Consider the following 27,411-nt stretch of genomic DNA (forward strand, 5'->3'; position numbering starts at 1 on the left):
ACAGTCGCATCATGTCTCACCCCAGACACTGTGATTTCCCTGTTGTTTTCAACTTCTGAAACTCCTTGTTACTAGGGAAGTGTAGAGGACAGAGGAGAGGAGTGGAGAGGGAATATCTCTGTCCCAGCAGGTCAATTCCAGTACCAACCAGGACTTAAACATGGAGTCTAGTTAGTGGGAGTGGTGGACCTGAGAGTTCAGTGTCAACCCTTTTACTCGCTCATAAACACACACGAATAATGGGCCGGTGTGTTTGAAGAGCCTGTCTCTTCTGAGATTTGCTGGGAGATAGGGAGATATACATTAAAAGGAGAGATGGAGAGGGAGGGAAAAGAGAAGAGAGAAGGGGAAAGAAATAGAAAGTTAGTGAGAGAGAGAGAGAAAGATAGGGGGAGAGAGAGACCACGTTACAAGAGGTCCCAGCTCAGTCCAGCTCTCTATCCCTGCAGGGCTTCACAGTAGGGAGGAAGGGGGGGTAAAGGGGGAGGATGCGAGAGGTGGATGGGTGGAAGAAGGGGTTGTAGCGGTGGGGGCCGGCGAGTACTCCGCCTTGGCAGAGAGGGAGCAATTATGAATCCCTCTCTCCATCCCCTCTATTCCTCCATCCCCTCTAGTCCCAAAGAAGGATATAAATAAACAGCCAGTCCTCCCAGAGCCCTCGCCAGAAAGGGGAAAAGTTTAACACGAGAGGAGAGGAGAAAAAGAGAGAGGAGGAAAGAACGGAGAAGAGAGGAAACCCCTTGCCTCTGGTGTCAGAGTGTGTTCAGTGGTAGCAGCCGTGGTCAGAAGAGAGAGGGAACACATTCCTCCACCATGGGGTGAGTACTGCAGTGATAAGAGGGTATGCTGTGTCGTCCCGACCGCAACCACAATTTGCCTGTGAGTTTATCATCGTTCCCATCGCTGTGACTGGGAGAGTATGTGCGTGTGTGTGTGTTTACGAGTGCTTATCCCAGGAGCTCTGATGAGTTATGGGCGCACTTCATATTAAGGGACTACTATGAAACTGAGAACACACTGTGCTCTCACACACAACCAGGAAACATTTCTGGCATTTAGGAGTGTGCTTGTGTTTGTGTCTCTCTCTCTGTGTGTGTGTGTGTGTGTGTGTGTGTGTGTGTGTGTGTGTGTGTGTGTGTGTGTGTGTGTGTGTGTGTGTGTGTGTGTGTGTGGGTGTGTGCCAGAGGAGGCTGGTGGGAGGAGCTATAGGAGGACGGGCTCATTGTAATAGCTGGAATGGAATCAAGGGAATGGTACCAAACACATGGAAACAACTTGTTTGTCATTCCATTCATTCCTGCCATTACAATGAACCCGTCCTCCTAGAGCTCCTCCCACCAGCCTCCTCTGGTGTGTGTGCATGCCTCCATGCGTGTGTGTGCAAGTGGATGTGTGTTTGTTAGGCAGCATTACTTTAAGTGCATGGCATCACAGCAGACCTGTGACTATAATTGACTGTGCATAATGGAACACGACGTAACTCTTTCTGAGTGAAACTTTTACACTGGCGCGGAAGAAACGCCAGGCAGACGGAAAAACAACTTAAGTGGCCCCGCTGTCTCGGAGCGGGGGCATTTACGTCCTTATGATTTATATTCACTCACAGTCCAAGACTTTTCCAACGTGTAGGCTTGTTTTTCCCGGGTCGCCTCCAGACTACATTTATTGTCCTTCGTTTAGCGTTAGCAACTGTAGTGGGCGTGGTTTTGTGTAACCTTGCTGCGTATGTCTAGTCTCTTGTCTTTCGCTCTTTGACAGCTCCCAGCTCATGCTTCAATTCGCCAGAAGCGTGGGCGTCTCTTTTACGCGTTGCCCTATGCACGTCCATGGTGATTTAAATACCATTTTAATAAACACGTCACAGTAAACATCGCCAGTGGCTCCCAGGAACACAGCTTTTCGCGGAGTGAAGCCAATCTTCACTGGAGTCGTGGGAGTCGGTGTCTGTGTCAGACCCTGGGAGGGAGAGATTCCTCTAAAACATTTTTTATTGAGCCAAAAATACAAACCACTGAGCAGCATCACCTCTGACCCCTAACCTTTTAGAATGGACTATCCTGATTTGCCCAAACCCTGTGATGACTGGTGTCTGTATGGGGGAAGCTTAGGGCTTCCCTGCTGGTCAGTTTCCTTGTTAAACTCTAGAGACAGCATGCTTCTCTCTCCTTCTTTCTCTCTCCCTTTCTCTCGGTCCACCAACTGTCTCTTCTCCCTTTGTCACCCATTTTATAAGGTCATTAAACACAAAAGGCACATCCTTCCCTACTAACTATGGGCCTCTCCCTCTGTTCTTAACTGAACCACAGTGCTTCATCAGAGGGAATCAGCACTCTGCACATGTTGTTCTAGTTCTGCCTAAGACTGGACTCGGGGAAGAATTCTTTGCATTGTTCTATTTATCGGCTAAGTATCCCTGCAGTCCTGCTGGCTTATCTGTGACGTCAGGACGGGGGATAGGAGAGGCTTCCGTCACAGTAGATTACTGTACCTGATGCTGGGGATGAGTTTGTTGTTTGTTCTGAATATAGATGGCTTGTTCTTCACAGCTTTTTGATCCGTTCTGGTCTGTTACTCATTCTGCCCGAAAACCTAACAATCTGGTTTTGTTGGTCTGGTTGTGGAAATGTCTCTGGGGCATTTCTTTGGATTTGTGGGTCCCTTGCTGGTGCTTTTGGGTGCGGATGTCTCTCGGTATCTTGATTGGTGTGGAGAGCTCTTTTATCTTCTGAAAGGGCTGAGTATGTTGATGGACAAAGTGTGTCGATGTAACTGAGCAAGTATTATAATAATTTGGTGGGTGCTTATATTTGTCCTGTGTTTCACACGCATGTGTGATTTGGACATGTGTTTTTTTTTTCTTCACCCTGAGAGACTCGGAGAGTGGGGTCACAGCCAGGGTCTGCCATTATCAATGGCGACCCTACAGCAATTAGGGTTAAGTGCCTTGCTCAAGGGCACATAGACAGATTTTGCACCTTGTCGGCTCAGGGATTCAAACTAGCGACCTTTCGGGTTATTGGCCCAACACTCTAAATGTTAGGCTACCTGTGGCCAATACTGATGGTGTGTACATGTATGTATTGCTGGAGCAGTGACTCTTGACAGATGGGGGGTTTTTGACTAGAGCAATTTGATTGGTCAAATTGAAGAGATAATGGTCAACATTTCACTTCAGAATAACATTCCATCAGACTGCAGTCTTTGTCTTGCACTCTGCTCTCAAGTGGTAACACACCAGAATTGCCTGTTAATCGTGTCTTTTGCAATAAGATCTCATGGTTTGACAGCGTCTGACTTGAATATTCACAACCTGGTCTCAGAGCATATTGTATTATTCTGTATGTAAATCCAAGATACTCCATTTAATATGATATGTTATGTTTCGTATGGTATGTATTCATTTGTGGATGTGCATCATCCATTTAGTATGATATATTACAAATTACAATTCGTAGGATATATTACGAATTACAATTCAGATGACATGTTACAATTTGTATGATATGTTATGAATTTGTTGTGGCTAATGTCAGCTAGGTGGCTAACGCTAGAATTAGCTAGGTGGCTAACTTTAGCTAGGCTAGGGGTTAGGGTTAGGAGTTAGGTTAAAGGGTTTAACATTGAGTTAAGTTTAGGCATTCATTTCGATTGGTAAGTTGTGTAAAGGTTTGGTTTTGAAGTAGTCAACTAGGTGGAACTTCCTATGGGTTAAGGAAGGATCACATTATTCCATCCAGGTCAGGGTTCCCCAACTGGTGGTTTAATTTGTAATCTGAGCAAACTAATTAGAAATGTAATTTTTTTGTATTATTTATCATTTTCGTTGTTGGACATAAAAGACTGTAAAAACACCAGGAAATCAGCTCAGCTTTCAAATCCATGATAAGATACACACATACTGGTGTGTCGCTTCTGTTTATAAATATATATTTGCTCAAAAGAAAAGCAATAAAAGGGTTCTATCCGTTTTATTAATGACTAAGTCACAGGCTTCATTTGGATTAGGCCTGCAAGCCCTGCTTGGAAGTTATTACTTCATAATGCAATCATGTAAGCAACAGCCCATGTGCTTCTCATCACAGGGGAATGACAATCGTCCAGAGGGGAAAGCAGAAGGCAAAGTTGAAAGATGCATATCTGATCTACGGTACGTCCCTCAGGAGACCGTTACATGTCTCACACACGTACCCGCGCACACGCACACTCTCCCTTTCTCTCTGGTAATGGAGTGAGACCTCAGTGACGCGGTGGCGGCTGACATTTTTGTTGAGGTTTCATGACTCACTTTTTCCCTCAGGGGGTAGCAGAGCAGTGCCAAGTTCCCATTGTGTCCGTCCCAAATATCAATTTCGGGACATGAGTTACTCCAAGTGCCGCTTGCTTAAAAATAGCCAAGAAACGAGATGAGTAGAAGTGCCGTGGCCAAACAAGAGAAGAGGACGAAGTTAACAGATGTAGAAAAGGCCACTGCTGCTTAGTTTAGGTTGTATATGTAAGGTAGCATGGAATGGGGGCAAACGTGGTAGACTGCTATGTTATGCAGAGTGCTGGGTTTCACGTCTTAGCTTCACACCCTCACACCTAAGGTCTGGGGAGGTTTGACAGGGGCCCCAGAAAAGATGAAAAACATGACTCCAAGCTTTCAGGCTCTAAAAAAGTACTTCAGATTTGACTCAAGGGTAACATGATTGAGTACTACTAAAGTATAGCTCAAACACTTACACTGACCAGTATTTCCTATGAGCTCTGAGCTATGATAGCGTCTCGCTGACGCTTGCCCTGTCAGACGGGAACTAAATCTAGGACACGTTTCCGCTCCCGAGGTGAGTGTCTCGCTTTCGCACGTCTCAGCATTTATGCGAGGAAATTGAATTCAATAAATCTCTTGAGTGTGTGAGAATAAACAAAAAGGATGGAGGAGGAAGATGGAATATTTGATACCTAAATATGGCCATATCCATCTCTAGCACTCTCCTGAGTCACGTGCTTCATTTCGCCCCCTGTCCTGGGCTAAGACGTGTGTGTGATGGAGGTAGCTGCTTGGAAGATGGGTCATCATGAGTCTGCGTCTGGTCTACTAGATCAGTGGTTCCCAACTCCAGTCCTCTGTTACCCCCAACAGAACACATTCTTATTGTGTCCCCAGACAAGCACACCTGATCTAACTTGTCGACTAATCATCAGGCCCTCAATGAGATGAATCAGGTGTGTTTGTCCGAGGCTACAACACAAACGTGTGCTGCGGGGGTACTGGAGGACCGGAGTTGGGAACCACTGTATTAAACGACATGACAACTGACGGGGGGGGGGGGGGGGTCGAAGAGTTTTAGACCAATGATGGCTTCCTAAAGTGATATTTGATTTCAACCTGAATTTAAGCCAAGTAAAATATTATTCATGGAAACACACCTGTTGAGAATTATTATTTGATATAAACATTAGAGGGCAAAATTGGTGACATAAATGTATTGCTGCTCACGTCGTAGGTTGGCTACTATATTTTGAAATAAACCTTGTTTAGTTGAATGTGTCTCACCCTGGCCGAGAGGGGCTGTGACTAAACTCAATTCAGTACCATAGATCCGACTACACCACTCTAGGTTTCCACCAAGCGCATAGGGAGCTCTAAACAGCATTTATACCATAGGCTACACAGGTAATTTTAGTTAGGGATTGAGTGGAAGAACATGGAAGGAGTGTCAGAGGCAGGTCACTCTTCAGTTTATTTTATTTCCCTCCAACTGTCAGTATCCATAAATAAACCAGTTAGCGTTGCACGAAAATGGAGGGCGGATGTAACGCAAATCAATTACACAATCAAATCAACAAAAAAAAAACGGTTTCAGTGCAGGCGGAGGGAAAGCGCGACAGCTAACTAACTCCGGGCATCATCTAACAAATCATATTTCTCTTAACAAAACCGAGGCTTCCGAAAGAGCTCTGCCACAGCTTCAGTCGAACGTAGCTTCCCTATCCCCTGCATCTTATCCCCTGGGCGGCGGCACCTCAGACAACGAGAACAGCGGATATAAAAACAGGGTGCCAATCACATTTCTCAATTCATCACTGAGTTAACAAGCACTCAACTAGGAGCACATTGGTTAAAGCATGCACAGTAATCAATGGCATTCTTCACACCTGTGACAAGTGAACGAATCCCTAAAACCAAAACATTACAAACTGAACAATGTTTACCAGCCTCTCTCTAGAACCAAACATTAACCATGGGTTTATTAACAATGTGGCAGCGTCATTAATATCTATTAGAAAGAGCCGAGCCGAACCACCCAGGGGATGCTGGTGCTCTCTCTCTTTCCTTCTCTCTGTCTTTCCTTCTCTCTCTCTCTCTCTGTATATCTGTATCTTTCTCTGTCTCTCCCTCTGTCTCAATTCAATTTCAATTTAAGGGGCTTTATTGGCATGGGATACATATGTTTACATTGCCAAGGCAAGTGAAATAAACAATTTAAAAAAAATTGCAGTAAACATTACACACAAATTTCAAAAAGAATAAAGACATTTCAAATGTCATATTATGTCTCTCTCTCTCTCTCTCTCTCTCTCTCTCTCTCTCTCTCTCTCTCTCCCCTCCTCTCTATCTCACTCTCTCTGTCTCACCCCCTCTTTCTCGCTCACGCTCTCTTTCTCTCTCATCTCCCTCTTCCCTGTCTCTCTGTCTCCCTCTTTGTCTCTTCTGCGCAATCTCCCTCTCTACCTTTCTGCATGTGTTTGTGCCCGCCAGACGACTGTGCCAACCAGGCATCCTGGGCATCTGGCTATACCCAGACAGACCTCCCTGGGCGCTGATGGATGCCCAAGAGCCTGCTCATCTCCAACACCCAGCCTGGCAGGCTGGCGCCTAATGCCACACATTCATCACCCACCACTGCCAGCCCCGCAGAGCACCAGAGCTCTATAGCCCCACAGCTCCACACACAGCTCAGACACAGCAGTGGGTTAATTCATTTAGGGTATAGCTGGATCTGCCTGCCTGCTGCTTGCTGCCACTGCACCAGACACCAAGGCCTCTCTGTTGGAATTAATGGAGTTTTCATTTAATACATTTTTTTTTATCATCTAATAGAATGTGTCAAAATTGGAGGAATAGGGTGTGGGGGAATGACGGTGATGGGTTGTTCTGCCTCACACACTGTGCTGGGAGATTTTCAGGAAGTGGCAGTTTACCCTCACAATAGTATTGTTGGAGCCATATTGAAAATGCTCATGTTGATGAAAATAATGTTGCGAAAACACATGATTTGAAAAGAATGCATGACCACCACTTAGTTCAAATATAAATATTTCTCTCTCTCTGTCATCACACGTGGCTGTTTCTCTTCCTACATCAAAATAAGAAACTGTTTGCCAGTTCAGCAAAGTTGACGTCGATTTGTCTTGTTGTTGCATTACCTATCGACAATGTTGATGTGAATTTGTCTTGTTGTTGCATTACCTATCGACAATGTTGATGTGAATTTGTCTTGTTGTTGCATTACCTATCGACAATGTTGATGTGAATTTGTCTTGTTGTTGCATTACCTATCGACAATGTTGATGTGAATTTGTCTTGTTGTTGCATTACCTATCGACAATGTTGATGTGAATTTGTCTTGTTGTTGCATTACCTATCGACAATGTTGATGTGAATTTGTCTTGTTGTTGCATTACCTATCGACAATGTTGATGTGAATTTGTCTTGTTGTTGTGCATGGAACTCTAACTAGTGACAGTGTGTATCTCAGTAAAAACACCCCAGCGTTAGGTCACTGATTACTGCAACGAAAAGCTCTGTCAAAGGTGCTTCTGGCTTTTACCGACTGAAGTTCAGAACCACTCGCAGGGAATGAACAGGTTATGAGTCTGTTTAGACACGTATTACCTGATAACACTGTACTCTGGCAGTGCCTTGGGAAAGGCTGACAGGAGAATGGAATAGGAACATATTATTATTATTATTATTACTACCTCAGTGAACAACAGAGAGTTCTAGGAATACGTTCCCAGAGCCATTGTAACTCAAAGTAAAAATTGATATTAGTTCATGTGTTATTGTTCCCCATAATCTTGAGTTACTTGAAGTATTTGAAGAATTGACATGGTTTATTGGGAGTGGTTGACTGTGGTCCTTGATGGACGTGGCAGGTATCTACTGGTTGGAATCTAAGTCTTTAATCAGTGACTTGCTGATTAAGGCAAGTGAAGGCTCTCAACAACATCAACCGGCATCAATTACATACCAGGGAGAAAAGCTAATCAGTTGCACACTCGTTAAGCCCCACCGGATCCCCACAATGGCAATTTGGAGAGCAATTAGGAGAGAGCCATCCCCATAAACCACATTAAGTTAGATAACCCAAGGACTGTTCTATCAAAGTAGGACAGGGCATTAGAAACCTGTAGCCCTGTGCTATGTTAGTGACATTTTCACTAGAGTGTAGGGCCTTGCATGTTAAGGACAGGTTAGACCAAGATTAATGTTGGCCGTGCACAGTAGATCACCTGCTGGGTGTCAACAGGGATACTGTATATAATGATGAGATGGTCTTGTCTCCGCCTAAACAATGGGAGTCGTCCCAAAGGCGGGAAGGCAGGCGGTCTGCTTATCGTTCTGGTTATCGGTCTGCTTATTGCTGTATTCACCCGTGGACAGATTTTGACAGGTGTTGACCCTCTCGTCTACACATTGTTTGCAAGGTCTTTCCTATAACGTCATCATCCAATCCCTGTAGTATCTCCCCCAGAGGTCTGTAACTAGCAGCAGATATACCCATCCGTTGTTCGCCATCTGCGGCTCCATGCCTATATGACAAATACACAACGATGACAAATGGGGGCATCATCGTTTTGCTGATACGCCTCCAAGAGGCTCTTCCTGAACCAACAAGGAGAAGGCAGGACTCTCAAAACCGCCACCTCTCGCCCCAGTTGCCAAGCAACAACGATCCTCCCACGATATCTGAAATTGTATAAGGAGCCTCGGCGTTACCAAATATGGATCATTAAAAGACAATTTAGGGTCTAATGTGTTTAGGCTTTTTTTCACATCTGGGATTCCAAAACGGAGAATATCATTACAAACAATTTTCAAGATAAATGAGAGATGTGAGGAGTAAACATTGCATTTGAACTTAGGATATACTTAAAAGTTAGAGCACTCTTTTGTAAACGTGATAGAAATATTTGCAGTACCTGTGGGGATATTCTTTTAATGTGATAAGATATTATTACACGATGAATTGAGGTGTTTTGAAAACGTACATACAAACTTATTACAGGTGAAATCAATTTAACCTAGTGTAGTTTAGGGCCTGCCTGTTTTTCATTAACCTAAACTGAACTGACTATCTGTGAGCTGCTGGTATTTTAGGAATGTACACATGTTCCTCTCGGGAAAGGCGTATCTTTACTTATAGTCTTATGTCCATAAGCAATGACACCATCCCTCTCTCTCTCTCTGTGTGCATACGGTGGGACTTTGGTGTACAATCATTTCCCAAGGTTTGTAAACACCTTTCAAGAAAGTGAGGGGCGTGGGACATAATTGTTGCACACCCAGCATCAGTGTTGGGAAAAGTACTCAACTCTCATGAAAGTAAAAAGCAATTGCTACACAATCAAATTCTTCATTATGCAAACCAGACGGCACAATTTGTATTTCATTTGTATTTATTTACGGACAGCCTGGGGCACACTCCAACACTCAGACATAATTTACAAACACAGCATTTGTCTAGTGAGTCCGCCAGATCAGAGGCAGTAGGGATGACCACATGTTATAATGATAGGTGCCTGCACATTCAAAATGTAACAGGTACTTTAGGTTGTCAGGGAAAATGTATGGGAGTAAAAAGTACATATTTTCTTTAGGAATATAGTGAAGTAATTGTAGAAGTTGTCAGAAATAGAAATAGTAAAGTACAGATACTCTACAAAAAACACCTTACAGTGCCTTCAGAAAGTATTCACTCTCCATTGCTTTTTCCACATTTTGTTGTGTTACAGCCTGAATTTAAAATGGATGACATTTACATTTTGTGTTACAGGCCTACACACAATACCCCATCATTTCAAAGTGAAATTATGTTTTTGAAATGTGTACAAATTCATACAAATAAATAATCGGAAATGTCTTTAGTCAATAAGCATTCGTCCACTTTGTTATGGCAAGCCTAAATAAGTTCAGGTGTAAAAATGTCCTTAATAAGTTGGATGGACTCACTCTGTGTGCAATAATAGTGTTTAACATGTTTTTTTGTATGACTACCTCATCTCTGTACCCCACACATATAATTATCTGTAAGGTCCCTCAGTCAAGCAGTGAATTTCAAACACAGATTCAACCACAAAGACCAGGGAGGTTTTTCAATGCCTCGCAGAGGCACACATAAGTAGTCTGAAGGCACTGTAAGTAGTACTTCAAAGTATTTATACTTAGTTACTTTACACCACTGCACAGCACCGTGATATGGATGGTAAACACAGAAATTCTGCCTCAGATTGTTGGAAAGAAGACCTTGGTTGTATTCATTAGTGTACCTGACTGTTACAAAACATTTCACAACAGAAAAGGTATACAAGTGTTTCTTATTGGACAAGTTTGGGAAGTCCCACTCCCGACTTGTTTCAATCTGCTTTCTTCTGTTTGGTGCCTAATGAATTTGACCCAGCTTCTCTCAATGCTAACTCACTGTTTATTAACAGAAGAACAACATGTGACTAGAACAAAGCTTGGTGATATAGAGGCTTCTGAGAGATTAGGAAATAATTATGCCTTACAAACCTGTCGATCTAGCCTAGCATACATCTCAAATGACCCTATTCCCTACAATATAGTGCACTACTTTTGTCCAGAGCCAGAGCCACATACTGTAGAAAGACATACAGTATGGCCCTACTACTTTTGGCCAGAGCGCTGTACGTCTGCATAGTATGTGGCACTGGCCAAAAGTAATGAACTATATGATTTGAGACAGGATTGATTTGCAGATAAATGTACCATAGAGCCTCAAAGAGCAATCTGGTCTCAGGGCAATCCCTAGGATTTGGTATGTAACTCTCTTCTCTCCATTTAGTATGCTATAGTAGTTAGGTTACATTATGAATGGAATAGTGGTTGTACAGTATCGAATTAAAGGAAATATAGTATTATACATCTTACCCAGTCGTACAATAGCATAGGAATTGGATGGTCTAACTTATCATGCCTCTTGGAGGACATATAGTATTATACGTATTTCTCTGTATATATAATAGTAATAGTATATAATAGTATATATATTTTAAATAATTTAACCTCGGAACTGTTTTTCTTCAGTTAAAGTATTTTCAAAATAGAGTTATTAGCAGCGCAATTTCGCGGATTTGTTTGATTTTGTGGTCTCAAACCAGTGAGTTTAATGTTCTTCATCAAAAATGGGCAAAATACAATTATTAACAAGGAGAATGTGGGACTGTTGTTCCTTGTCATATAATTGGTAGACTTACTATAAATATAGTTTTCCAGATTGCATTTTGGGAACAATAAAAAAATTACGATGCAAATATTGGACAACCTGGTCAATTTGGGTCCCGAGGTAAAACCAGTTGACAACCACTGATCCAATTTAATTAGTGAGTTTCCGCTCAATTATTTTTCCCAGTGTTGTTTTCCACCAAGCAAGCACCTTTTCCACACACATGCACACGCTCATGCTTGAACGCACTCACATGCGCATGCGCACATACTGTATATGCACACACACATGCATGCACGCGCGCGCGCACACACACACACACACACACACACTAAATACATGTTTAAAGGTAGGTTAAGAACAGATCACCTCATTCTGATGTCATTCCTTTTTTCTTTCTGTCTGGGAAATTGTATAGGCTGGAGGCAGATTCAAGACCATTACCATAAGATCAGTCTTTTTGCCTGAAAAGGGAGTTTGAAAACACTCAGCATTGTATGTATGTGTATGCTTGTGTGTGTGTGTGTGTGTGTGTGTGTGTGTGTTGTGCGTGCACACATGCATGTGTGTGTGTGTGCGTGAGTGTGTTAGTGTAATGTGTCTAATGAGTAGTGTGAGTGATTTGGAGATCATGCATCAAGAGGCTCTGTAATCAATCAACGCATTCACTAATCAACACACACAAGGACAGAGATTACTTTCCATGACATTCACACTAAGATTAGTGGTCCCCGAGCCATATATATATATATATATATAGCATACAAAGCTTTGGAAGCTATCCTTCATGTTGGCACTAATTGCTCCATGACAATGACATTCCAATTTGCATTCTGTCTTGGAACATGTTGGAGCCAAGATGGTGCCCGTTAAAATGTTTAAGCTCCAATTGGGTTCCCTGGCTTGTCCACTATGGCTGTCTGTGAACTCTAATAGCCCATCCCTCCTCAACAGAACCTAGGTCGCACAGACGACTGATGGGACACTCGGGTCCACTTCTTTTTCCATTATGCTTCACCGAGTCCCCACGAGTCACACAAATCCATTCCTTATGTTGACACATGTCCCCATAAACCACTTTAGATTGTATTAACCAAGGAACCGTCCTTTCAAAACAGGAAAGGGAATAAATGTATTTCTTCTCATGGGGATCATCTAACAAAATGCAGAGTTCAGACAGAGGTAACTGATAATATGTTACAGTATGATGCTGTATATGATGCAGTATTACAGTATGATGCAGTTTGTGATGTAGTATGTGCAGTTCCCATCCTGACAGACACCTAGTTAAGTTCGCTGATGACACTGCCTTGATCAGCCTGTTGCATGATGACGAGGAACACCATGGCCGGTCCTAAATTACTTTTTAGAGGGGTGTGATGAATCACACTTGGTCCTCAATACCAACAAGACCAAAGAGATGTGCATAGGCTTCAGGAAGCAAACAACACCTACTTCTGCAACATCTATCAGAGGTCAGAACATAGAGGAATACAAATATCTGGGTGTCCTCTTGGACAATAAACTTCAGTTGAGTAAATTAACAGACCTGATCTACAAAAAGAGTCAACAGAGACTGTACTTTCTCAAAAAGCTGGTATCTTTTAATGTTGACTGTACTATACTGACTCTGTTTTACAAATCTTTTATTGAGAGTATTTTAACTTTTTGTATTGTTTGTTGGTTTGGCAATTCCACTGTCAGCCAGAAAATATTTTACATCATTTACATTTACGTCATTTAGCAGACGCTCTTATCCAGAGCGACTTACAAATTGGTGCATTCACCTTATGATATCCAGTGGAACAACCACTTTACAATAGTACATCTATATCTTTTTGGGGGGGAGGGGGGGGGGGGGGGGGTTAGATGGATTACTTAATCCTATCCCAGGTATTCCTTAAAGAGGTGGAGTTTCAGGTGTCTCCGGAAGGTGGTGATTGACTTCGCTGTCCTGGCATCGTGAGGGAGCTTGTTCCACCATTGGGGTGCCAGAGCAGCGAACAGTTTTGACTGGGTTGAGCGGGAACTGCTGAGAAGGATTATCTGAGAAGGATTATGACCACAGGAGTCAAACAGATAGTTTGGATGAGATCTTTAAGGTCATGGCCCTCAGCAAAGCTCACAAAATCTTTTTAAATCCAAGCCACCCCCTGTACCTGGACTTTGAACTACTCCCTTCTGGGTGCAGGTCTTAGCAATATGGCGCCGACAGAGATGCTCGCCTCGCTTGAAGTCCTTAGGAAACTATGCAGTAATTTGTTTTTTAATGTATTATTTCTTACATTGTTAGCCCAGAAAATCTTAAGTGCTATTACATACAGCCGGGAAGAACTATTGGATATAAGAGCAGCATTAACTTACCAACATTACGTCCAGAATTACGACTTTCCAGAAGCGGATCCTTTGTTCGGATCTCCATCCTGGACATTGAATCTAATCCCAGAAGGCCGACCCAAAACAACGTTATCTCCGCAGGAGAGGCAGACAGAGTGGCCTCCTGGTCAGACTTAGAAGGCGAGCACACCACTCACCGCTTCCAAGCATATTAGTCGCCAATGCCCAGTCTCTAGACAATAAGGTGGACAAAATTAGACTACGAGTTGCCTTCCAGAGTGACATCAGAGATTGTAACATTCTCTGTTTCACGGAAACATGGCTCACTCGGGATATGTTGTCAGAGTCGGTACAGCCACCAGGTATCTTCATGCGTCACGCCAACAGAAACAAACATCTCTCTGGTAAGAAGAAGGGCGGGAGTGTATGCCTCATGATTAACTACTCATGGTGTAACAATAACAACACACAGGAACTCAAGTCATTTTGTTCACTTGACCGAGAATCTCCCAAGAGAATTCTCTTCGATTATAGTTACAGCTCCCCCAAGCAGATACCTCGACGGCCCTGAAAGAACTTCACTGGACTCTATGTAAACTGGAAACCATATAACCTGAGGCTGCGTTTATTGTAGCTGGGGATTTTAACAAAGCTAATTTGAGAACAAGGCTACCTAAATTCTACCAGCACATTGACTGTAGTACCCTCTCGAGCTGAAAACTGGACCACTGCTACTCTAACTTCCGCGATGCGTACAAGACCCCCCGCCCTCCCTTCGGCAAATCCGACCACGACTCCATCTTGCTTGTACCGTCCTATAGGCAGAAACCCAAACAGGATGTACCCGTGACTAGAAACATTCAATGCTGGTCTGACCAATCGAAATCCACGCTTCAAGATTGTTTTGATCACATAGACTGGAAAATGTTCAGGGAAGCTTCAGACAATAACATTGATTTATATGCTGACTTTGTGAGTTTATTAGGAAGTGCATTAGATATGTTGTACCCACTGTGACTAAACCCCAACCAGAAACCGTGGATAGATGGCGGCATTCGTACAAAACTGAAAGCATGAACCACCGCATTCAACCATGGAAATAGGTTGGGGAATATGGCTGAATATAAACAGTGTTATCCCTCAGAAATGTCGGTATAGGGCCAAAATGGAGTCGCAATTCAACGGCCCAGACACGAGACATATGTGGCAGGGTCTACAGGCAATTACGGACTACAAAAAGAAAATCAGCCACATCACGGACACCGACATCTTGCTTCCAGACAAGCTAAACACCTTCTTTGCCTGCTTTGAGGATAATACAGTGCCACCGACGTAGCCCTCTACCAAGGACTGCGGGCCCCCCCCCCCTTCTCCGTCGCCGATGTGCGTAAGACATTTAAATGTGTTAACCCTTGCAAGGCTGCTGGCCCAGACGGCATCCCTAGCCGCGTCCTCAGAGCATGCACAGACCAGTTGGCTGGTGTGTTTACGGACATATTCAATCGCTCCCTATCCCAGTCTGCTGTCCCCACATGTTTCAAGATGGCCACCATTGTTCCTGTACCAAAGAAGGCAAAGATAACTGAACTAAATGACTATTGCCCCATAGCACTCACTTCTGTCATCATGAAGTGCTTTGAGAGACTAGTCAAGGATCATATCACCTCCACCTTACCTGCCACCCTAGACCCACTTCAGTTTGCATACCGCCCCAACAGGTCCACAGACGATGCAATCACCATCACACTGCACACAGCTCTGTCACATCTGAACAAGAGGAAAATCTATGTAAGAATGCTGTTCATTGACTACAGCGCAGCATTCAACACCGGAGTGTGGTGTCAGGCAACAGCGCCTCTTCAACATCAGAAGGCTGAAGAAATTGGGCTTGTCACCTAAAACCCTCACAAACTTTTACAGATGCACAATCGAGAGCATCCTGTCGGGCTGTATCACTGCTTGGTATGGCAACTGCACCGCCCTCAACCGCAAAGCTCTTCAAAGGGTAGTGCGGTCTGCACAACTCATCACCGGGGGCAAACTACCTGCCCTCCAGGACACCTACAGCAGCCAATGTCACAGGAAGGCCAAAAAGATCATCAAGGACAACAACCACCCGAGCCACTGCCTGTTCACCCCGCTATCATCCAGAAGACAAGGTCAGTTCAGGTGCATCAAAGCTGGGACCGAGAGACTGAACAAACAGCTTCTATCTCAAGGCCATCAGACTATTAAACAGCCATCACTAACATAGAGAGGCTGCTGCCAACATACAGACCCAAATCACTGGCCACTTTAATAAATGGATTTCATAAAGGTATCACTAGTCACTTTAAATAATGCCACTTTAATAATGTTTACGTATCCTACATTACTCATATGTATATACTGTATTTCATACCATCTATTCTATCTATGTATCTATGCCGCACGGCCATCGCTCATCCATATATTTATATGTACATATTCTTATTCCATCCCTTTACATTTCTGTGTAAGGTAGTTGTTGTGAATTTCTTAGATTGCTTGTTAGATATTACTGCAATGTCGGAACTAGAAGCACAAGCATTTCGCTACACTCGCATTAACATCTGCTAAACATGTGTATGTGACCAATAACATTTGATGTGATTTGAGGTATAGGGCACCTCCCGGCAGGAAAAACAGAACTATACAATCATTTGTGCCAGGTGTGATATCCCTCCTAAACAGCTCTGGCTAATTTTCCTATCGACCCAGTAAGGCCAGCAGGCTAGTCTCTTTTTATTGGTATGTTACAGTTATGAATGTTGTATTGTCAATTTGTATTCTACTGTATTTAAATGCCATTTTAAACGTGTACATGATACTGCAACAACAAAAAAATCCCCATTGGGACAATAAATCAGTAAAGTAAAGTATGATAAAGTACAGTGGCTTGCGAAAGTATTCACCCCCCGTCAGCTCCTTCAAGTTGGATGGGTTCCGCTGGTGTACAGCATTATTTAAGTCATACCACAGATTCTCAATTGGATTGAGGTCTGGGCTTTGACCAGGCCATTCCAAGACATTTAAATGTTTCCCCTTAAACCACTTGAGTGTTGCTTTAGCAGTATGCTTAGGGTCATTGTCCTGCTGGAAGGTGAACCTCCATCCCTGTCTCAAATCTCTGGAACACTGAAACAGGCTTCCCTCAAGAATTTCCCTGTATTTAGCGCCATCCATCATTCCTTCAATTCTGACCAGTTTCCCAGTCCCTGCCCATGAAAAACATACCCACAGCATGATGCTGCCACCACCATGCTTCACTTGGGATAGGGTTCTCAGGGTGATGAGAGGTGTTGGGTTTGCGCCAGACATAGCATTTTCCTTGATGGCCAAAAGCTCAATTTTAGTCTCATCTGACCAGAGTACCTTCTTCCATATATTTGGGGTGTCTCCCAAATGCCTTTTGGCGAACACCAAACGTGTTTGCTTATTTTTTTCTTTAAGCAATGGCTTTTTTTCTGGCCACTCTTCCATAAAGCCCAGCTAGGTGGAGTGTATGGCTTAAAGTGGTCTTATGGACAGATACTCCAATCTCCGCTGTGGAGCTTTGCAGCTCCTTCAGGGTTATTTTTGGTCTCTTTGTTGCCTCTCTGATTAATTCTCTCCTTGCCCGGTCCATGGGTTTTGGTGGGCGGCCCTCTTTTGGCAGGTTGGTTGTGGTGCCATATTCTTTAAGTTTTTTATAATGAATTTAATGGTGCTCTGTGGAATGTTCAAAATTTCAGATATTTTTTTATAACCCAACCCTGATCTGTACTTCTCCACAACTTTGTCCCTGACCTGTTTGGAGAGCTCCTTGGTCTTCATGGTGCCACTTGCTTGGTGGTGCCCCTTGCTTAGGGGTGTTGCAGACTCTGGGGCCTTTCAGAACTGGTGTATATGTACTGAGATCATGTGACAGATCATGTGACACTTAGATTGCACACAGATGGATTTTATTTAACTAATTATGTGACTTCTGAAGGTAATTGGTTGCACCAGATCTTATTTAGGGGCTTCATAGCAAAGGGGGTGAATACATATGCACGCACCAATTTTCAACATTTTATTTTTTTATAATTTTTTAAACAAGTAATTTTTTTCATTTCACTTCACCAATTTTGACTATTTTGTGTATGTCCATTATATGAAATTCAAATAAAAATCAATTTAAATTACAGGTTGTAATGCATCAAAATAGGAAAAACGCCAAGGGGGATGAATACTTTTGCAAGGCACTGTATATCAGTATGATGCAGTATTACAGTATTACAGTGTGATGTAGTATTACAGTCTGATGCAGTATATGATGCAGTGTTACAGTATGATGCAGTATTACAGTATGATGCAGTATTACAGTAAGATGCAGTATTACAGTATAATAATGCAGTATATGATGCAAATATTACAGTATGATGCATTATTACTCTATCTACTGACAGATGCAGATACTGTAGATTCCAGATGGGTAGGTCCACTGTGAGTTTAGATCTATCTTTACAGAGTTGTAGCCCCCTTTATAATGATGGAAACTGTAATATATCAGGCTGGTAATTGGGATGTCTGACAAGCACCCTTTGATGTTGAGATGGATGAACATACATGGGAAAAAGGGCATTGAGTGCATTCCCAGACATGGTCTGTTTCAAAGCCAAATTCCTCTGGTTTACAGATAATGGGGAAAGGCAATTGTTAGTGCACATACTATATTTATGGTGGAAGGGAAGGCATAGAAATACACGTAATTTATGCGGAAATACACGTTTGATGTAATTCAAATAGTGTCACGTCCTGAACCTAGTAAGATGTCATTTTCTATAGTAGAGTAGGTCAGGGCGTGACAGGGGGTGTTTTGGGTGGTTTGTCTATGTTTTCTATTGCTATGTTTTGTTCTAGTATTCTATTTCTATGTTGGAGATTTTTGGGATGATCTCCAATTAGAGGCAGCTGGTTCACGTTGTCTCTAATTGGAGATCATATTTATGTTGTTTTTTTTATAGTGTGTTTGTGGGCAGTTGTATTCTGTGTAGTTGTGTTCTGTGTAGTCTTCGGTACCTGACAGAACTGTTAGCTGCTCGTTTTCTCTTTGTTATTTTCTTTAGTGTTCTGAGTTTAATAAACAGTCATTATGAGCACTCAACACGCTGCACCTTGGTCCCCTCTATACGACAGCCGTTACAAATAGCATGTGCTGTATAGGCATACTAGAATTCTCTGAGGCAAGGCTGTCAGAACGGAAGCTGGACTGATTATTCCAACGTTACAGGATAACTAAAATTGCTCAAAATTTCACCAAAGAGTAACATGATATCCCTTCATCCTGATTGAGTAGTCCATTAAATGTTGCAACCTTAAAGGATAACTAAAATTGCTCAAAATTTCACTAATGAGTAACATGATATCCCTTCATCCTGATTGAGTAGTTCATTAAAGGTCTTTAAACCACCTATTTGTAGCTGAAGTTTCTCTCACCAAACCCATTAGGGATATTCAAGGTAACATCAGTACTGTTGCAGCTAAAACACAGTATTCTACCACTTTTTCATTTTAGCCTGGGAACAGGGAACATTGGCAATGTACAGCTATTCAAGTGATCTTGTTTTTTCAGTTTCAGTTTAATTTCCAGTTTCTTGTCAGTGACTGACTACGTGTGTTAAAAAGCATCTGCTGTGTATGATGATGATAATGATCACAAAAACTTGAATCAGTTTTAGCAGTGGATGCTACACATTAGCAGTGGATGGCTTCCCTCATTACGATGTAAAACACCTGTACCCTTGCAGTACAGCTCTATACACAGTAAAGGCAATCCATTACTGTCAACTGCCTGCATCTACTACACATTTGTGGTATTATTTTGACGTTGGGAAAGGGGTTGGGAAACCCTGTGCCACATGACTAAAATGTAAATTTGAAAATGTAATGTATTCCGTTTCACTCGTAAACGTCAGTCACTCTGAAGCGCCGTGACACATTGCAATGGGTGAAGTGCTACATGCAGAGATGGGGGGAAAAAGATACATAAAAATGTATCTTGTTACAATAACATGATACTCTAAAGATCAATGTATCAGGCTAAAATACAAAATACTTTTGCAAGTACACACCTTCACTACAACAACATTTTCAGTAACGGTAACAAAAAACATTGACTGTGATATGTGGTTGTTTATCTAATGTAGTTGAATGCACTGACTATAAGTACCTCTGGATAAATGACTAAATGTAAATCACCCCTTTCATCTTGCATTGGTATCAGAAGTCTGATGGCACTATGGTGTGATGAGTGTCTGCTAAATTACCAAAATGTAAACGTAAAAATGAACAATTGCAAAGCACACTGTGTCACACCCTGATCTGTTTCACCTGTCTTTGTGATTGTCTCCACCCCCCTCCAGGTATCACCCATCTTCCCCATCATCCCCTGTGTATTTATACCTGTGTTCTCTGTCTGTTGCCAGTTCATCTTGTTTGTCAAGTCAACCAGCGTTTTTGAGTCTCAGCTCCTGCTTTCCCAGTCTCTCTTTTTCTCGCCCTCCTGGTTTTGACCCTTGACTTGGAGCCACCTGCCTGACCACTCTGCCTGCTCCTGAGCCTGCCTGCCATCCAGTACCGTTGCCCCACCTCTGGTTTACTGACCCCTGCCTTGACCTGTCTATTGCCTGCCCCTGTTGGATTATTAAACCATTGTTAATTCGACGTTGTCTGCATCTGGGTCTTACCTTCACACCTGATACACTGGGTGTTATTATTGGCCTCGTTTCTGGGCGGAGCTCATTAGAATAATACCCAATGTGCTTTGCAAGTGTTAATTTTCATATGTCCATTTTAGTCTTTTAGCAGACACTCTTATCACACCATAGTGCCATCAGACTTATGATACCAATGCAGGGTGAAAGGGGGCCACAAATTGTGAATCGCTATAAAAAAATTATGTAAAAAAAGGATTTTGTATTTTGAAAATACAAATTACAGGTCTAAGTATTTTTTTTACCAAATACATTGGATTGTAGTTCAGGCCAGTGTAACACAAATGACAAAATACTTAAAAGTATTTCAAAAGTAATTCAATACGTATTTCTAATACATGTAGCAGAAATCTCTGGCTACATGTTATTACAACTGCAGGTGCACTGACAAATCCAGCACACTGAGTTTTTCTACTTAGAATTGGCATAATCTGCATAATACTCATCAAGTGTGTTTATGTGTGTGACGCTTAAAGGCCATGTATTCAAATGAATCTTGCCAAATGCCTCTCGCTCATAATTTTGCCCCCGGGGTGGTGTTGCAGCGATTATAAAATCACTCAAGAAAAACTTGGTCTGTCAGAAAGACGATGAAAGGTTCACTGGCCCCTATGGCTTCTCCCTGATTTGTTTGTCTAAGCAGGACACACACACAGGCATGCTCACACACTTGCATGCACTCACAACCATCCACCTACTCATCCATCCACACGTAAACACACACACATACACACACAGACACGAATGCACACAGGCGTCAGGCACGCAAGCACAAACACACACACACCTAAAACTGATCAGACAATAGTGGTAATAGAATGGCCAAAATAACTATTTTTTAATTCAAACCATTTGGAAAATGAGGCTCAACTTCTTTCTCCCTGGTTCTTTGTGGAAAACGAGATCCATTTTAGCTCCTTAATGTCAACAAAATGACAGTTGTTGCTGTATACGGCTATATTTCAGGTTCCTTTTTGTACATTTGAACACTACTAGGACTAATCTACCTTTTATCAGGGCTCTAAAGCAATACTAGTTGTGCCCCCCCATGAATTTAAAATGCCCCCTTTAGGCATGTCATCCTCAAGCCGGTCCTGATGTCAAGGCTCAGAAGAAGAAGAAAAAGACAGAAGCGAACCATGACTGATATTGCTCTGCAAATGGAAATGTGCTCTTTCTGAGTGAGTGGGCTTCCAGCGGCTCAGGAAATGACTTTCTTTTGTCTGGAACAACTTAGTGATCCCCCAGTCTTCCACTGTAAACACACGGTTCCATGCAATAGAGGACAGTTGTATAACATCGGGAACCGGGTTCTCGGAGAACATTGAAACAGAACAGGCCCCTAAGCTGCTTCGGACAGACAGACAGAGGTAGTAGGTCATCTTGGTCAGTTAGGAGTTCATCCCAGAGACCAAGCCTCCCCCGGGACTGTGAACTTAAACCTCTTTTTCTCTCGTCCAATTTGATTTACCAGTGACCGTGCGCTCCGGGCTGACGTTCTACAGAGACGGTTCTGTGTTTTGTCAAATATGGAGAGGAAGCATGGAAAGTAGCCATTACAACCCAGACCCATGCTTCTTCGCTACTCTGCCTGCCTGCACATATTTCAGCACACAAACTGGCCTGCTTAGAGAGAGGTATTCCAATCTAAGCAATTCTATGGGGCATTTCTAAGCAGATACTTCTCACATTATTCATCTTGTGTTAGTAGTATATGTCAGAGGGGTAGACCTGATATGTACCTGCGATATCTGAAGGGCCATGAAATTGCTCTGGAACAAAACATCACACTTAGCTTACATAGAGTACATGATAAGTACTACTAATAGCATACGAAGGATAAGAATAACGGTATGAGTGCTCTATTACACACATTAAAGCCGTTCTCTCGACAATACATTTAGTCTGATCATCTCTGTGTGCTTTTCCTACCATCTGTCTGTACCAATAATGACAAATACCGGTAACAGCAGAATAATCACCCATAATAACATCTTTATAGTGCAGTGAGTGTACACTGAGGTATATCGAGTCTCCATTTAGAACAAGACAATACAGGCCTTCTACCCCATGGTCTTTTTCCGTTATGAGCCACAGCCATAAAGTAAAAGTAGTGTCCCTCCATGTTTCAGAATAACTCATGTTTACTTAATGGTTCCACTGGAAAAGCCTGCAGGGCAAAGTCCACCGGAGAGGAGCTAAGAATGGGTAGAGGTGAGGTAGAGAGATCCCACAGGCTCTGTGTGTGTCTGTGTGTGTGTGTTTGTGTGTGTGTGTGCACTCGAGTGAGTGTGTGAGAAAGAGCGAGGGGGGAGTAGTGTATAGTGTGTGTGTATAAACTGTGTATGTATTAGATTGTGCTGGTGCAAGCTACTGCCCACTGTGGTTAAAAAGTAGGATTGTTTCCCTATGACAGCAGTGTGTGTGGTGCGCTGCACTCAGCATTGCTTCCATGATAGGAATGTACAGTATATGGAAAGTTTTACTGCAGTGGGGTTATCTCTCAGAGTACAACTGAAGGCCACGTTTACAATAGTGAGCTGGCTGTTTAAGCTAGAGCCGGGAATTATATGGTGGAGAGGGGAGTGTTGTTTGACTTGTGAGTGAAGGCCGAGCCATCACACCCAACCTCTCTCTGTCTGCTGAGTGACTACACCTGGACAGTGTTCCTGTGAAGGACATACACGCACTTGCAAGCATGTACACACACACAAGCACGCATACAAGCACGCACGCACACACACGCACACAACCAATACACTTCCAGAAGGACTACCATGCTTTCAAGGTCCCCAGCCTGGTCTCATAGACATAGTAAACGTAAATCCAGGACACTCAAATTAGTATGAAATGTTACATGAGACAGAAAATGAACAAAAGGAGGGTGGTTGGGCGTATAACGCGAACGTCTGGCAACCTTAAAGGTTGCTGTTTGATCCTCATCACAGACAACTTTAGCATTTTAGCTAATTATCAACTTTTCAACGACTTACTACTTTTTAGATACTTTGTAACTACTTAGCATGTTAGCTAACCCTTCCCCTAACCTTAACCTTTAACCTACCTCCTAACTTTAACCTTAACTTTAACCCCTAACACAAATTCTTTCACTTAGGCCCCGCTTCCAGCTTTGGGGACCAACCCAAAGCATTTTCTTGCACTTCTATACATTTTGCCATGTCTAATGTGCATTCATGTGATTCTTGAGTGACTCAAACATTATTACAAACTGATGATGCACTTCCCAATTTTGAAATTGCACCTTGTGCATTCTACTATTACAACTTTCAAGAGTAAGTTGAAAGACGGACTGAGTTCCTTAAAAGCCCCACAGTTTGGGAACCACTGCCCTAGCCTAGCTAACGTTAGCATTAGCCACCTAGCCACCCCTAGCTAATGTTAGCCACAACAAATTGGAATTCGTAACATATCATACATTTTGCAAATTTGAAACATATTTTACATTTTGGAAATTTGTTACATTGTACGAATTGCAATTCGTAACATATTATACGAATTGAAATTTGTAACATATCATATGAAATGGATGATGGACATCCACAAATGAATACATACCATAATAAACATAACGTATTATACTAAATGCTCTGAGACCACTTTGCAGCAGAATGACAGACAGTGAGATTTAGAGAGAGACCTGACATGTCTAGACCAGCTCGGTTTTGAAACACTCACTGTTGGAACATCTGGAAGAGAGCCTGGGGTGGCCCGTGTGTGTGTGTGTGTGCGTGCGTGCGTGCGTGCGCGTGTGTGTGTGTGTGTGTGCGTGCGCGTGTGTGTATGTATGTGTGTGTCCTGGGCATATATGTGTTAATTTTGGGGAAGGGTCCCACTATCAGATCCCCCTATCAGATAGACTGGATGCCTAATGTTCTGGGCTGTCCAGATTCTCTAGTAGGAGGCCAGGGAGCTCCCATATGCCTGGGGAGCGGGTCCTGTGCTCCCAGGGGGAAAAGAGACACCATCTGCTGGGTAAGGTAACACCGCAGTATCAGCATGGTCCCACTGGCTGGACACCAGAGACACACAGGATCTAAAGTGTCTGCGACAATGACTACTATATAGTAGAAGCCATTACTATTTGTCAATTCAGTGAGGGCCTCCGAAATGGGCTGGGGAGTTCAATGGAGCATGTTCAGTGATTGATTGATTGACACGGCACACTCAGTGGTTCGTATTCATGAAGCGTCTTAGAGTAGGAGTGCTGATCTAGGATACATTTAGCTTTTTAGGTAATAATGCATTGTATTATATGGATGGGTGGGGGCCTGATCTTAGATCAGCATTCCCAATCTGGGATATATTTATCAATATGGGCTAGCAACTTTAAATACAGATTTTTGTTGTTGTTGAGGAGAACCAATGGGTCATCCCTCCTTGTAAAAGGCTTCCTTGTAGGTGCTATTGATTGTTTTGCCCTTGTATCAGCATTCACCAACACCCACTCAAATATATGAGGCAAGTAAGGTCATTTGAGTGTAAGGAAGGAGCCATAGCTCATGCTGTATGTTAAATAGTTCCATGTATTCATGAGAATATGCACATCGTGAAAATGTCAATCTGTTTGGTTGACAATTAGGCTTAAAATATGTTCAGCATATTTATCAAGGGCACATTTGAACCATCTTCCATTAATTAATTTAGTTCACTGATGTGAAAATCTCTGCCATCCTGGATATGTACACATATTATTGTAAGTTATGCCCTTTGATGTAAACCCATATCTACTTTTCTGTCAAATAAACATACAAACAAATCACAAGAAAACATTGCTTTTCCATTTTGGAATTTAGAATCCGTTATTGGAGGGGGGGCATGTTGCTGAGGCGATGTTGCTGCGCAAAGGCAATGAGACTCTTGCAGAAGTCTACCCACAGGCGCTCACAATGTAGGAAGCGCTCGCTTGAAAACAGATTACCACCACACACACTGCTTGCCAGTGACTGATATTATTTGCTTCCATCTTCGGAGTGTTGATGGTAATCTGATTCATTTGAGGAAATTTGGCTCTGAGCATGGAGGGCTGCTATCTCCCCGAATACGAAAGGATGGAAGCGTGGCTTGACGACCACTTGGAGTTCGCTCACTCCTACTTTGTCAGGAAGGCTACAAGGTAAGCGCGGGGTGAGATTTAAGTCGTAACTGATTAAATGCATTTCCGAAACAGGGATAGCTCATTTTCTGATACATCCTCGCTGTCTATTATATTTTAATCAATCTGGGCGATAATGAATGTGTTCCGGTTATAGAAAGGCACTCGCAATGTATTCTACCTGAGTTGTTTCAACGTAAAAAGACATGCTACTAACGTTACTGACATGTATTATTGCGCCGGACCATCTGCACTACAATCAGTAACCATTCACTAAAATAGCGAGAGAATTGAGAGCGTAAGTGTAATCATTAACCTTTATTCGGGTGATTCCATTCCACGCTGTTCCAAAAAGCGCAGGGAATTAAAAGTTAAACACGTTTTGTTGTGTTACCACACAACTTCTGAAATAGATGCTATTGACATTATTAGTTGTTTCGGTTTTAGTATAACTTAAAGGTGTTATGGCATGTTTTGACATATCGCAGTGGCTCGTGTGCAGTTTTTGTTACTGTTCTGATAAGACATTATAGGCTGGATATATTTGCATAGATTGCAAACAGAACCTAAAAGGACAATTAGTTAATGTTTAGACATACAGTCAGTAAACAGTCATTATTTACAGTATTCTATCTCACAGCAGCACACTATAAATTCCTGGGTGAGGTGCCTGTTGTAGCAAGCCAGCAGCCTTACTGTCAGTAAGGGCATATTCTGTCCATATAGTGAGGCTGGTACATTGGCATCACAACTATCAGTCCTAGTTTAGTTTCAAGTTTCGAGTTTTATTGTCACTTGCACAACGTACGGTGAAATGCCTTTCTTGAAACCTCCAAACCCAACAATGCAGTAATCAATATCAATGTAGCACAAAAATAACATAAGGTAGAACAAAAACACAATAAATAAACATACGAAATAAGAAGAACATGAGAAAGTAAGAAGCTTTATACAGTGTCAGTTCCAATACCATACAACGTGCAGGGATACTGGAGCGATAGAGGTAGATATGTTTAGAGGTAAGGTGACTAGGCATGAGGACATATGATAAACAGAGTAGCAGCAGCATAAATGATGATTGTATGTGAGTGTGTGTAGAGTCAGTATAAATGTTTGTGCATGTTATGTGTGTGTTGGCGTGTCAGTGTGCGTGAGTGTGTAGAGTCCTGTGAGTGTGCATAGAGACAGAGCAACAACAACAAAAAGTAATACAAGGGTCAACTCAGATAGTTTGTGTAGCCATTCTTTTAGCTAAGTCTTATGGTTTGGAGATAGAAGCTGTTCAGGAGCCTGTTGGCACCTGTACCACTTGCCGTGCGGAAGCAGAAAGAACAGTCTATGGCTTGCGTGGCTGGACTCTTTAACGATTTTCCAGGTCTCCTTTTCACACTGCCTGATATAGAGGTCCTGGAAGGCATGGAGCTTGGCCCCAGTGATGTACTGGGCTGTCTGTACCACCTTCTGTAGAGCCATCCGATTGAGGGTGGTGCTGTTGGCATACCAAGTAGTGATGCAGCCAGTCAAGATGCTCTCAATGGTGCAGCTGTAGAACTTTCTGAGGATTTGAGGGCCCATGCCAAAGCTTTTCAACCTCCTCAGGGGGAAGAGGCCCTGTGGCACCTTCTTCAAACCAAGCGCGTATGAGTGGACCATTTTAAGTCATTAGTGATTTGGACACCGAGGAACTTGAAGCTCTCGACCCACTCCACTGCAGCCCCGTTGATGTGGATAGGGGCATGCTCGCCCCCTTGTT

At 42.7% G+C, this 27,411-nt stretch overlaps 1 protein-coding gene across 3 annotated transcripts in view; it reads left to right on the plus strand.

Annotated features, from left to right (window-relative positions):
• Positions 1-644: 644 nt before the first annotated feature.
• Positions 645-27,411, plus strand: part of LOC106577501 (cGMP-specific 3',5'-cyclic phosphodiesterase) — a 91,661-nt gene continuing 64,894 nt past the window's right edge. For 2 of the 3 annotated variants that reach the window (XM_014155558.2, XM_014155559.2), the window contains exon 1: positions 25,408-25,679. In XM_014155558.2, the coding sequence (XP_014011033.1) occupies positions 25,582-25,679 (98 nt within the window). In that variant the 5' untranslated portion in view covers positions 25,408-25,581. Of the gene's footprint in view, positions 819-25,407; positions 25,680-27,411 lie in introns of those variants that run through there. The other variant, XM_014155561.2, reaches the window with a different exon arrangement.

This window comes from Salmo salar, chromosome ssa18 (assembly GCF_905237065.1).
Source record: "Salmo salar chromosome ssa18, Ssal_v3.1, whole genome shotgun sequence".
NCBI classification, from domain to species: Eukaryota; Metazoa; Chordata; class Actinopteri; order Salmoniformes; family Salmonidae; genus Salmo; species Salmo salar.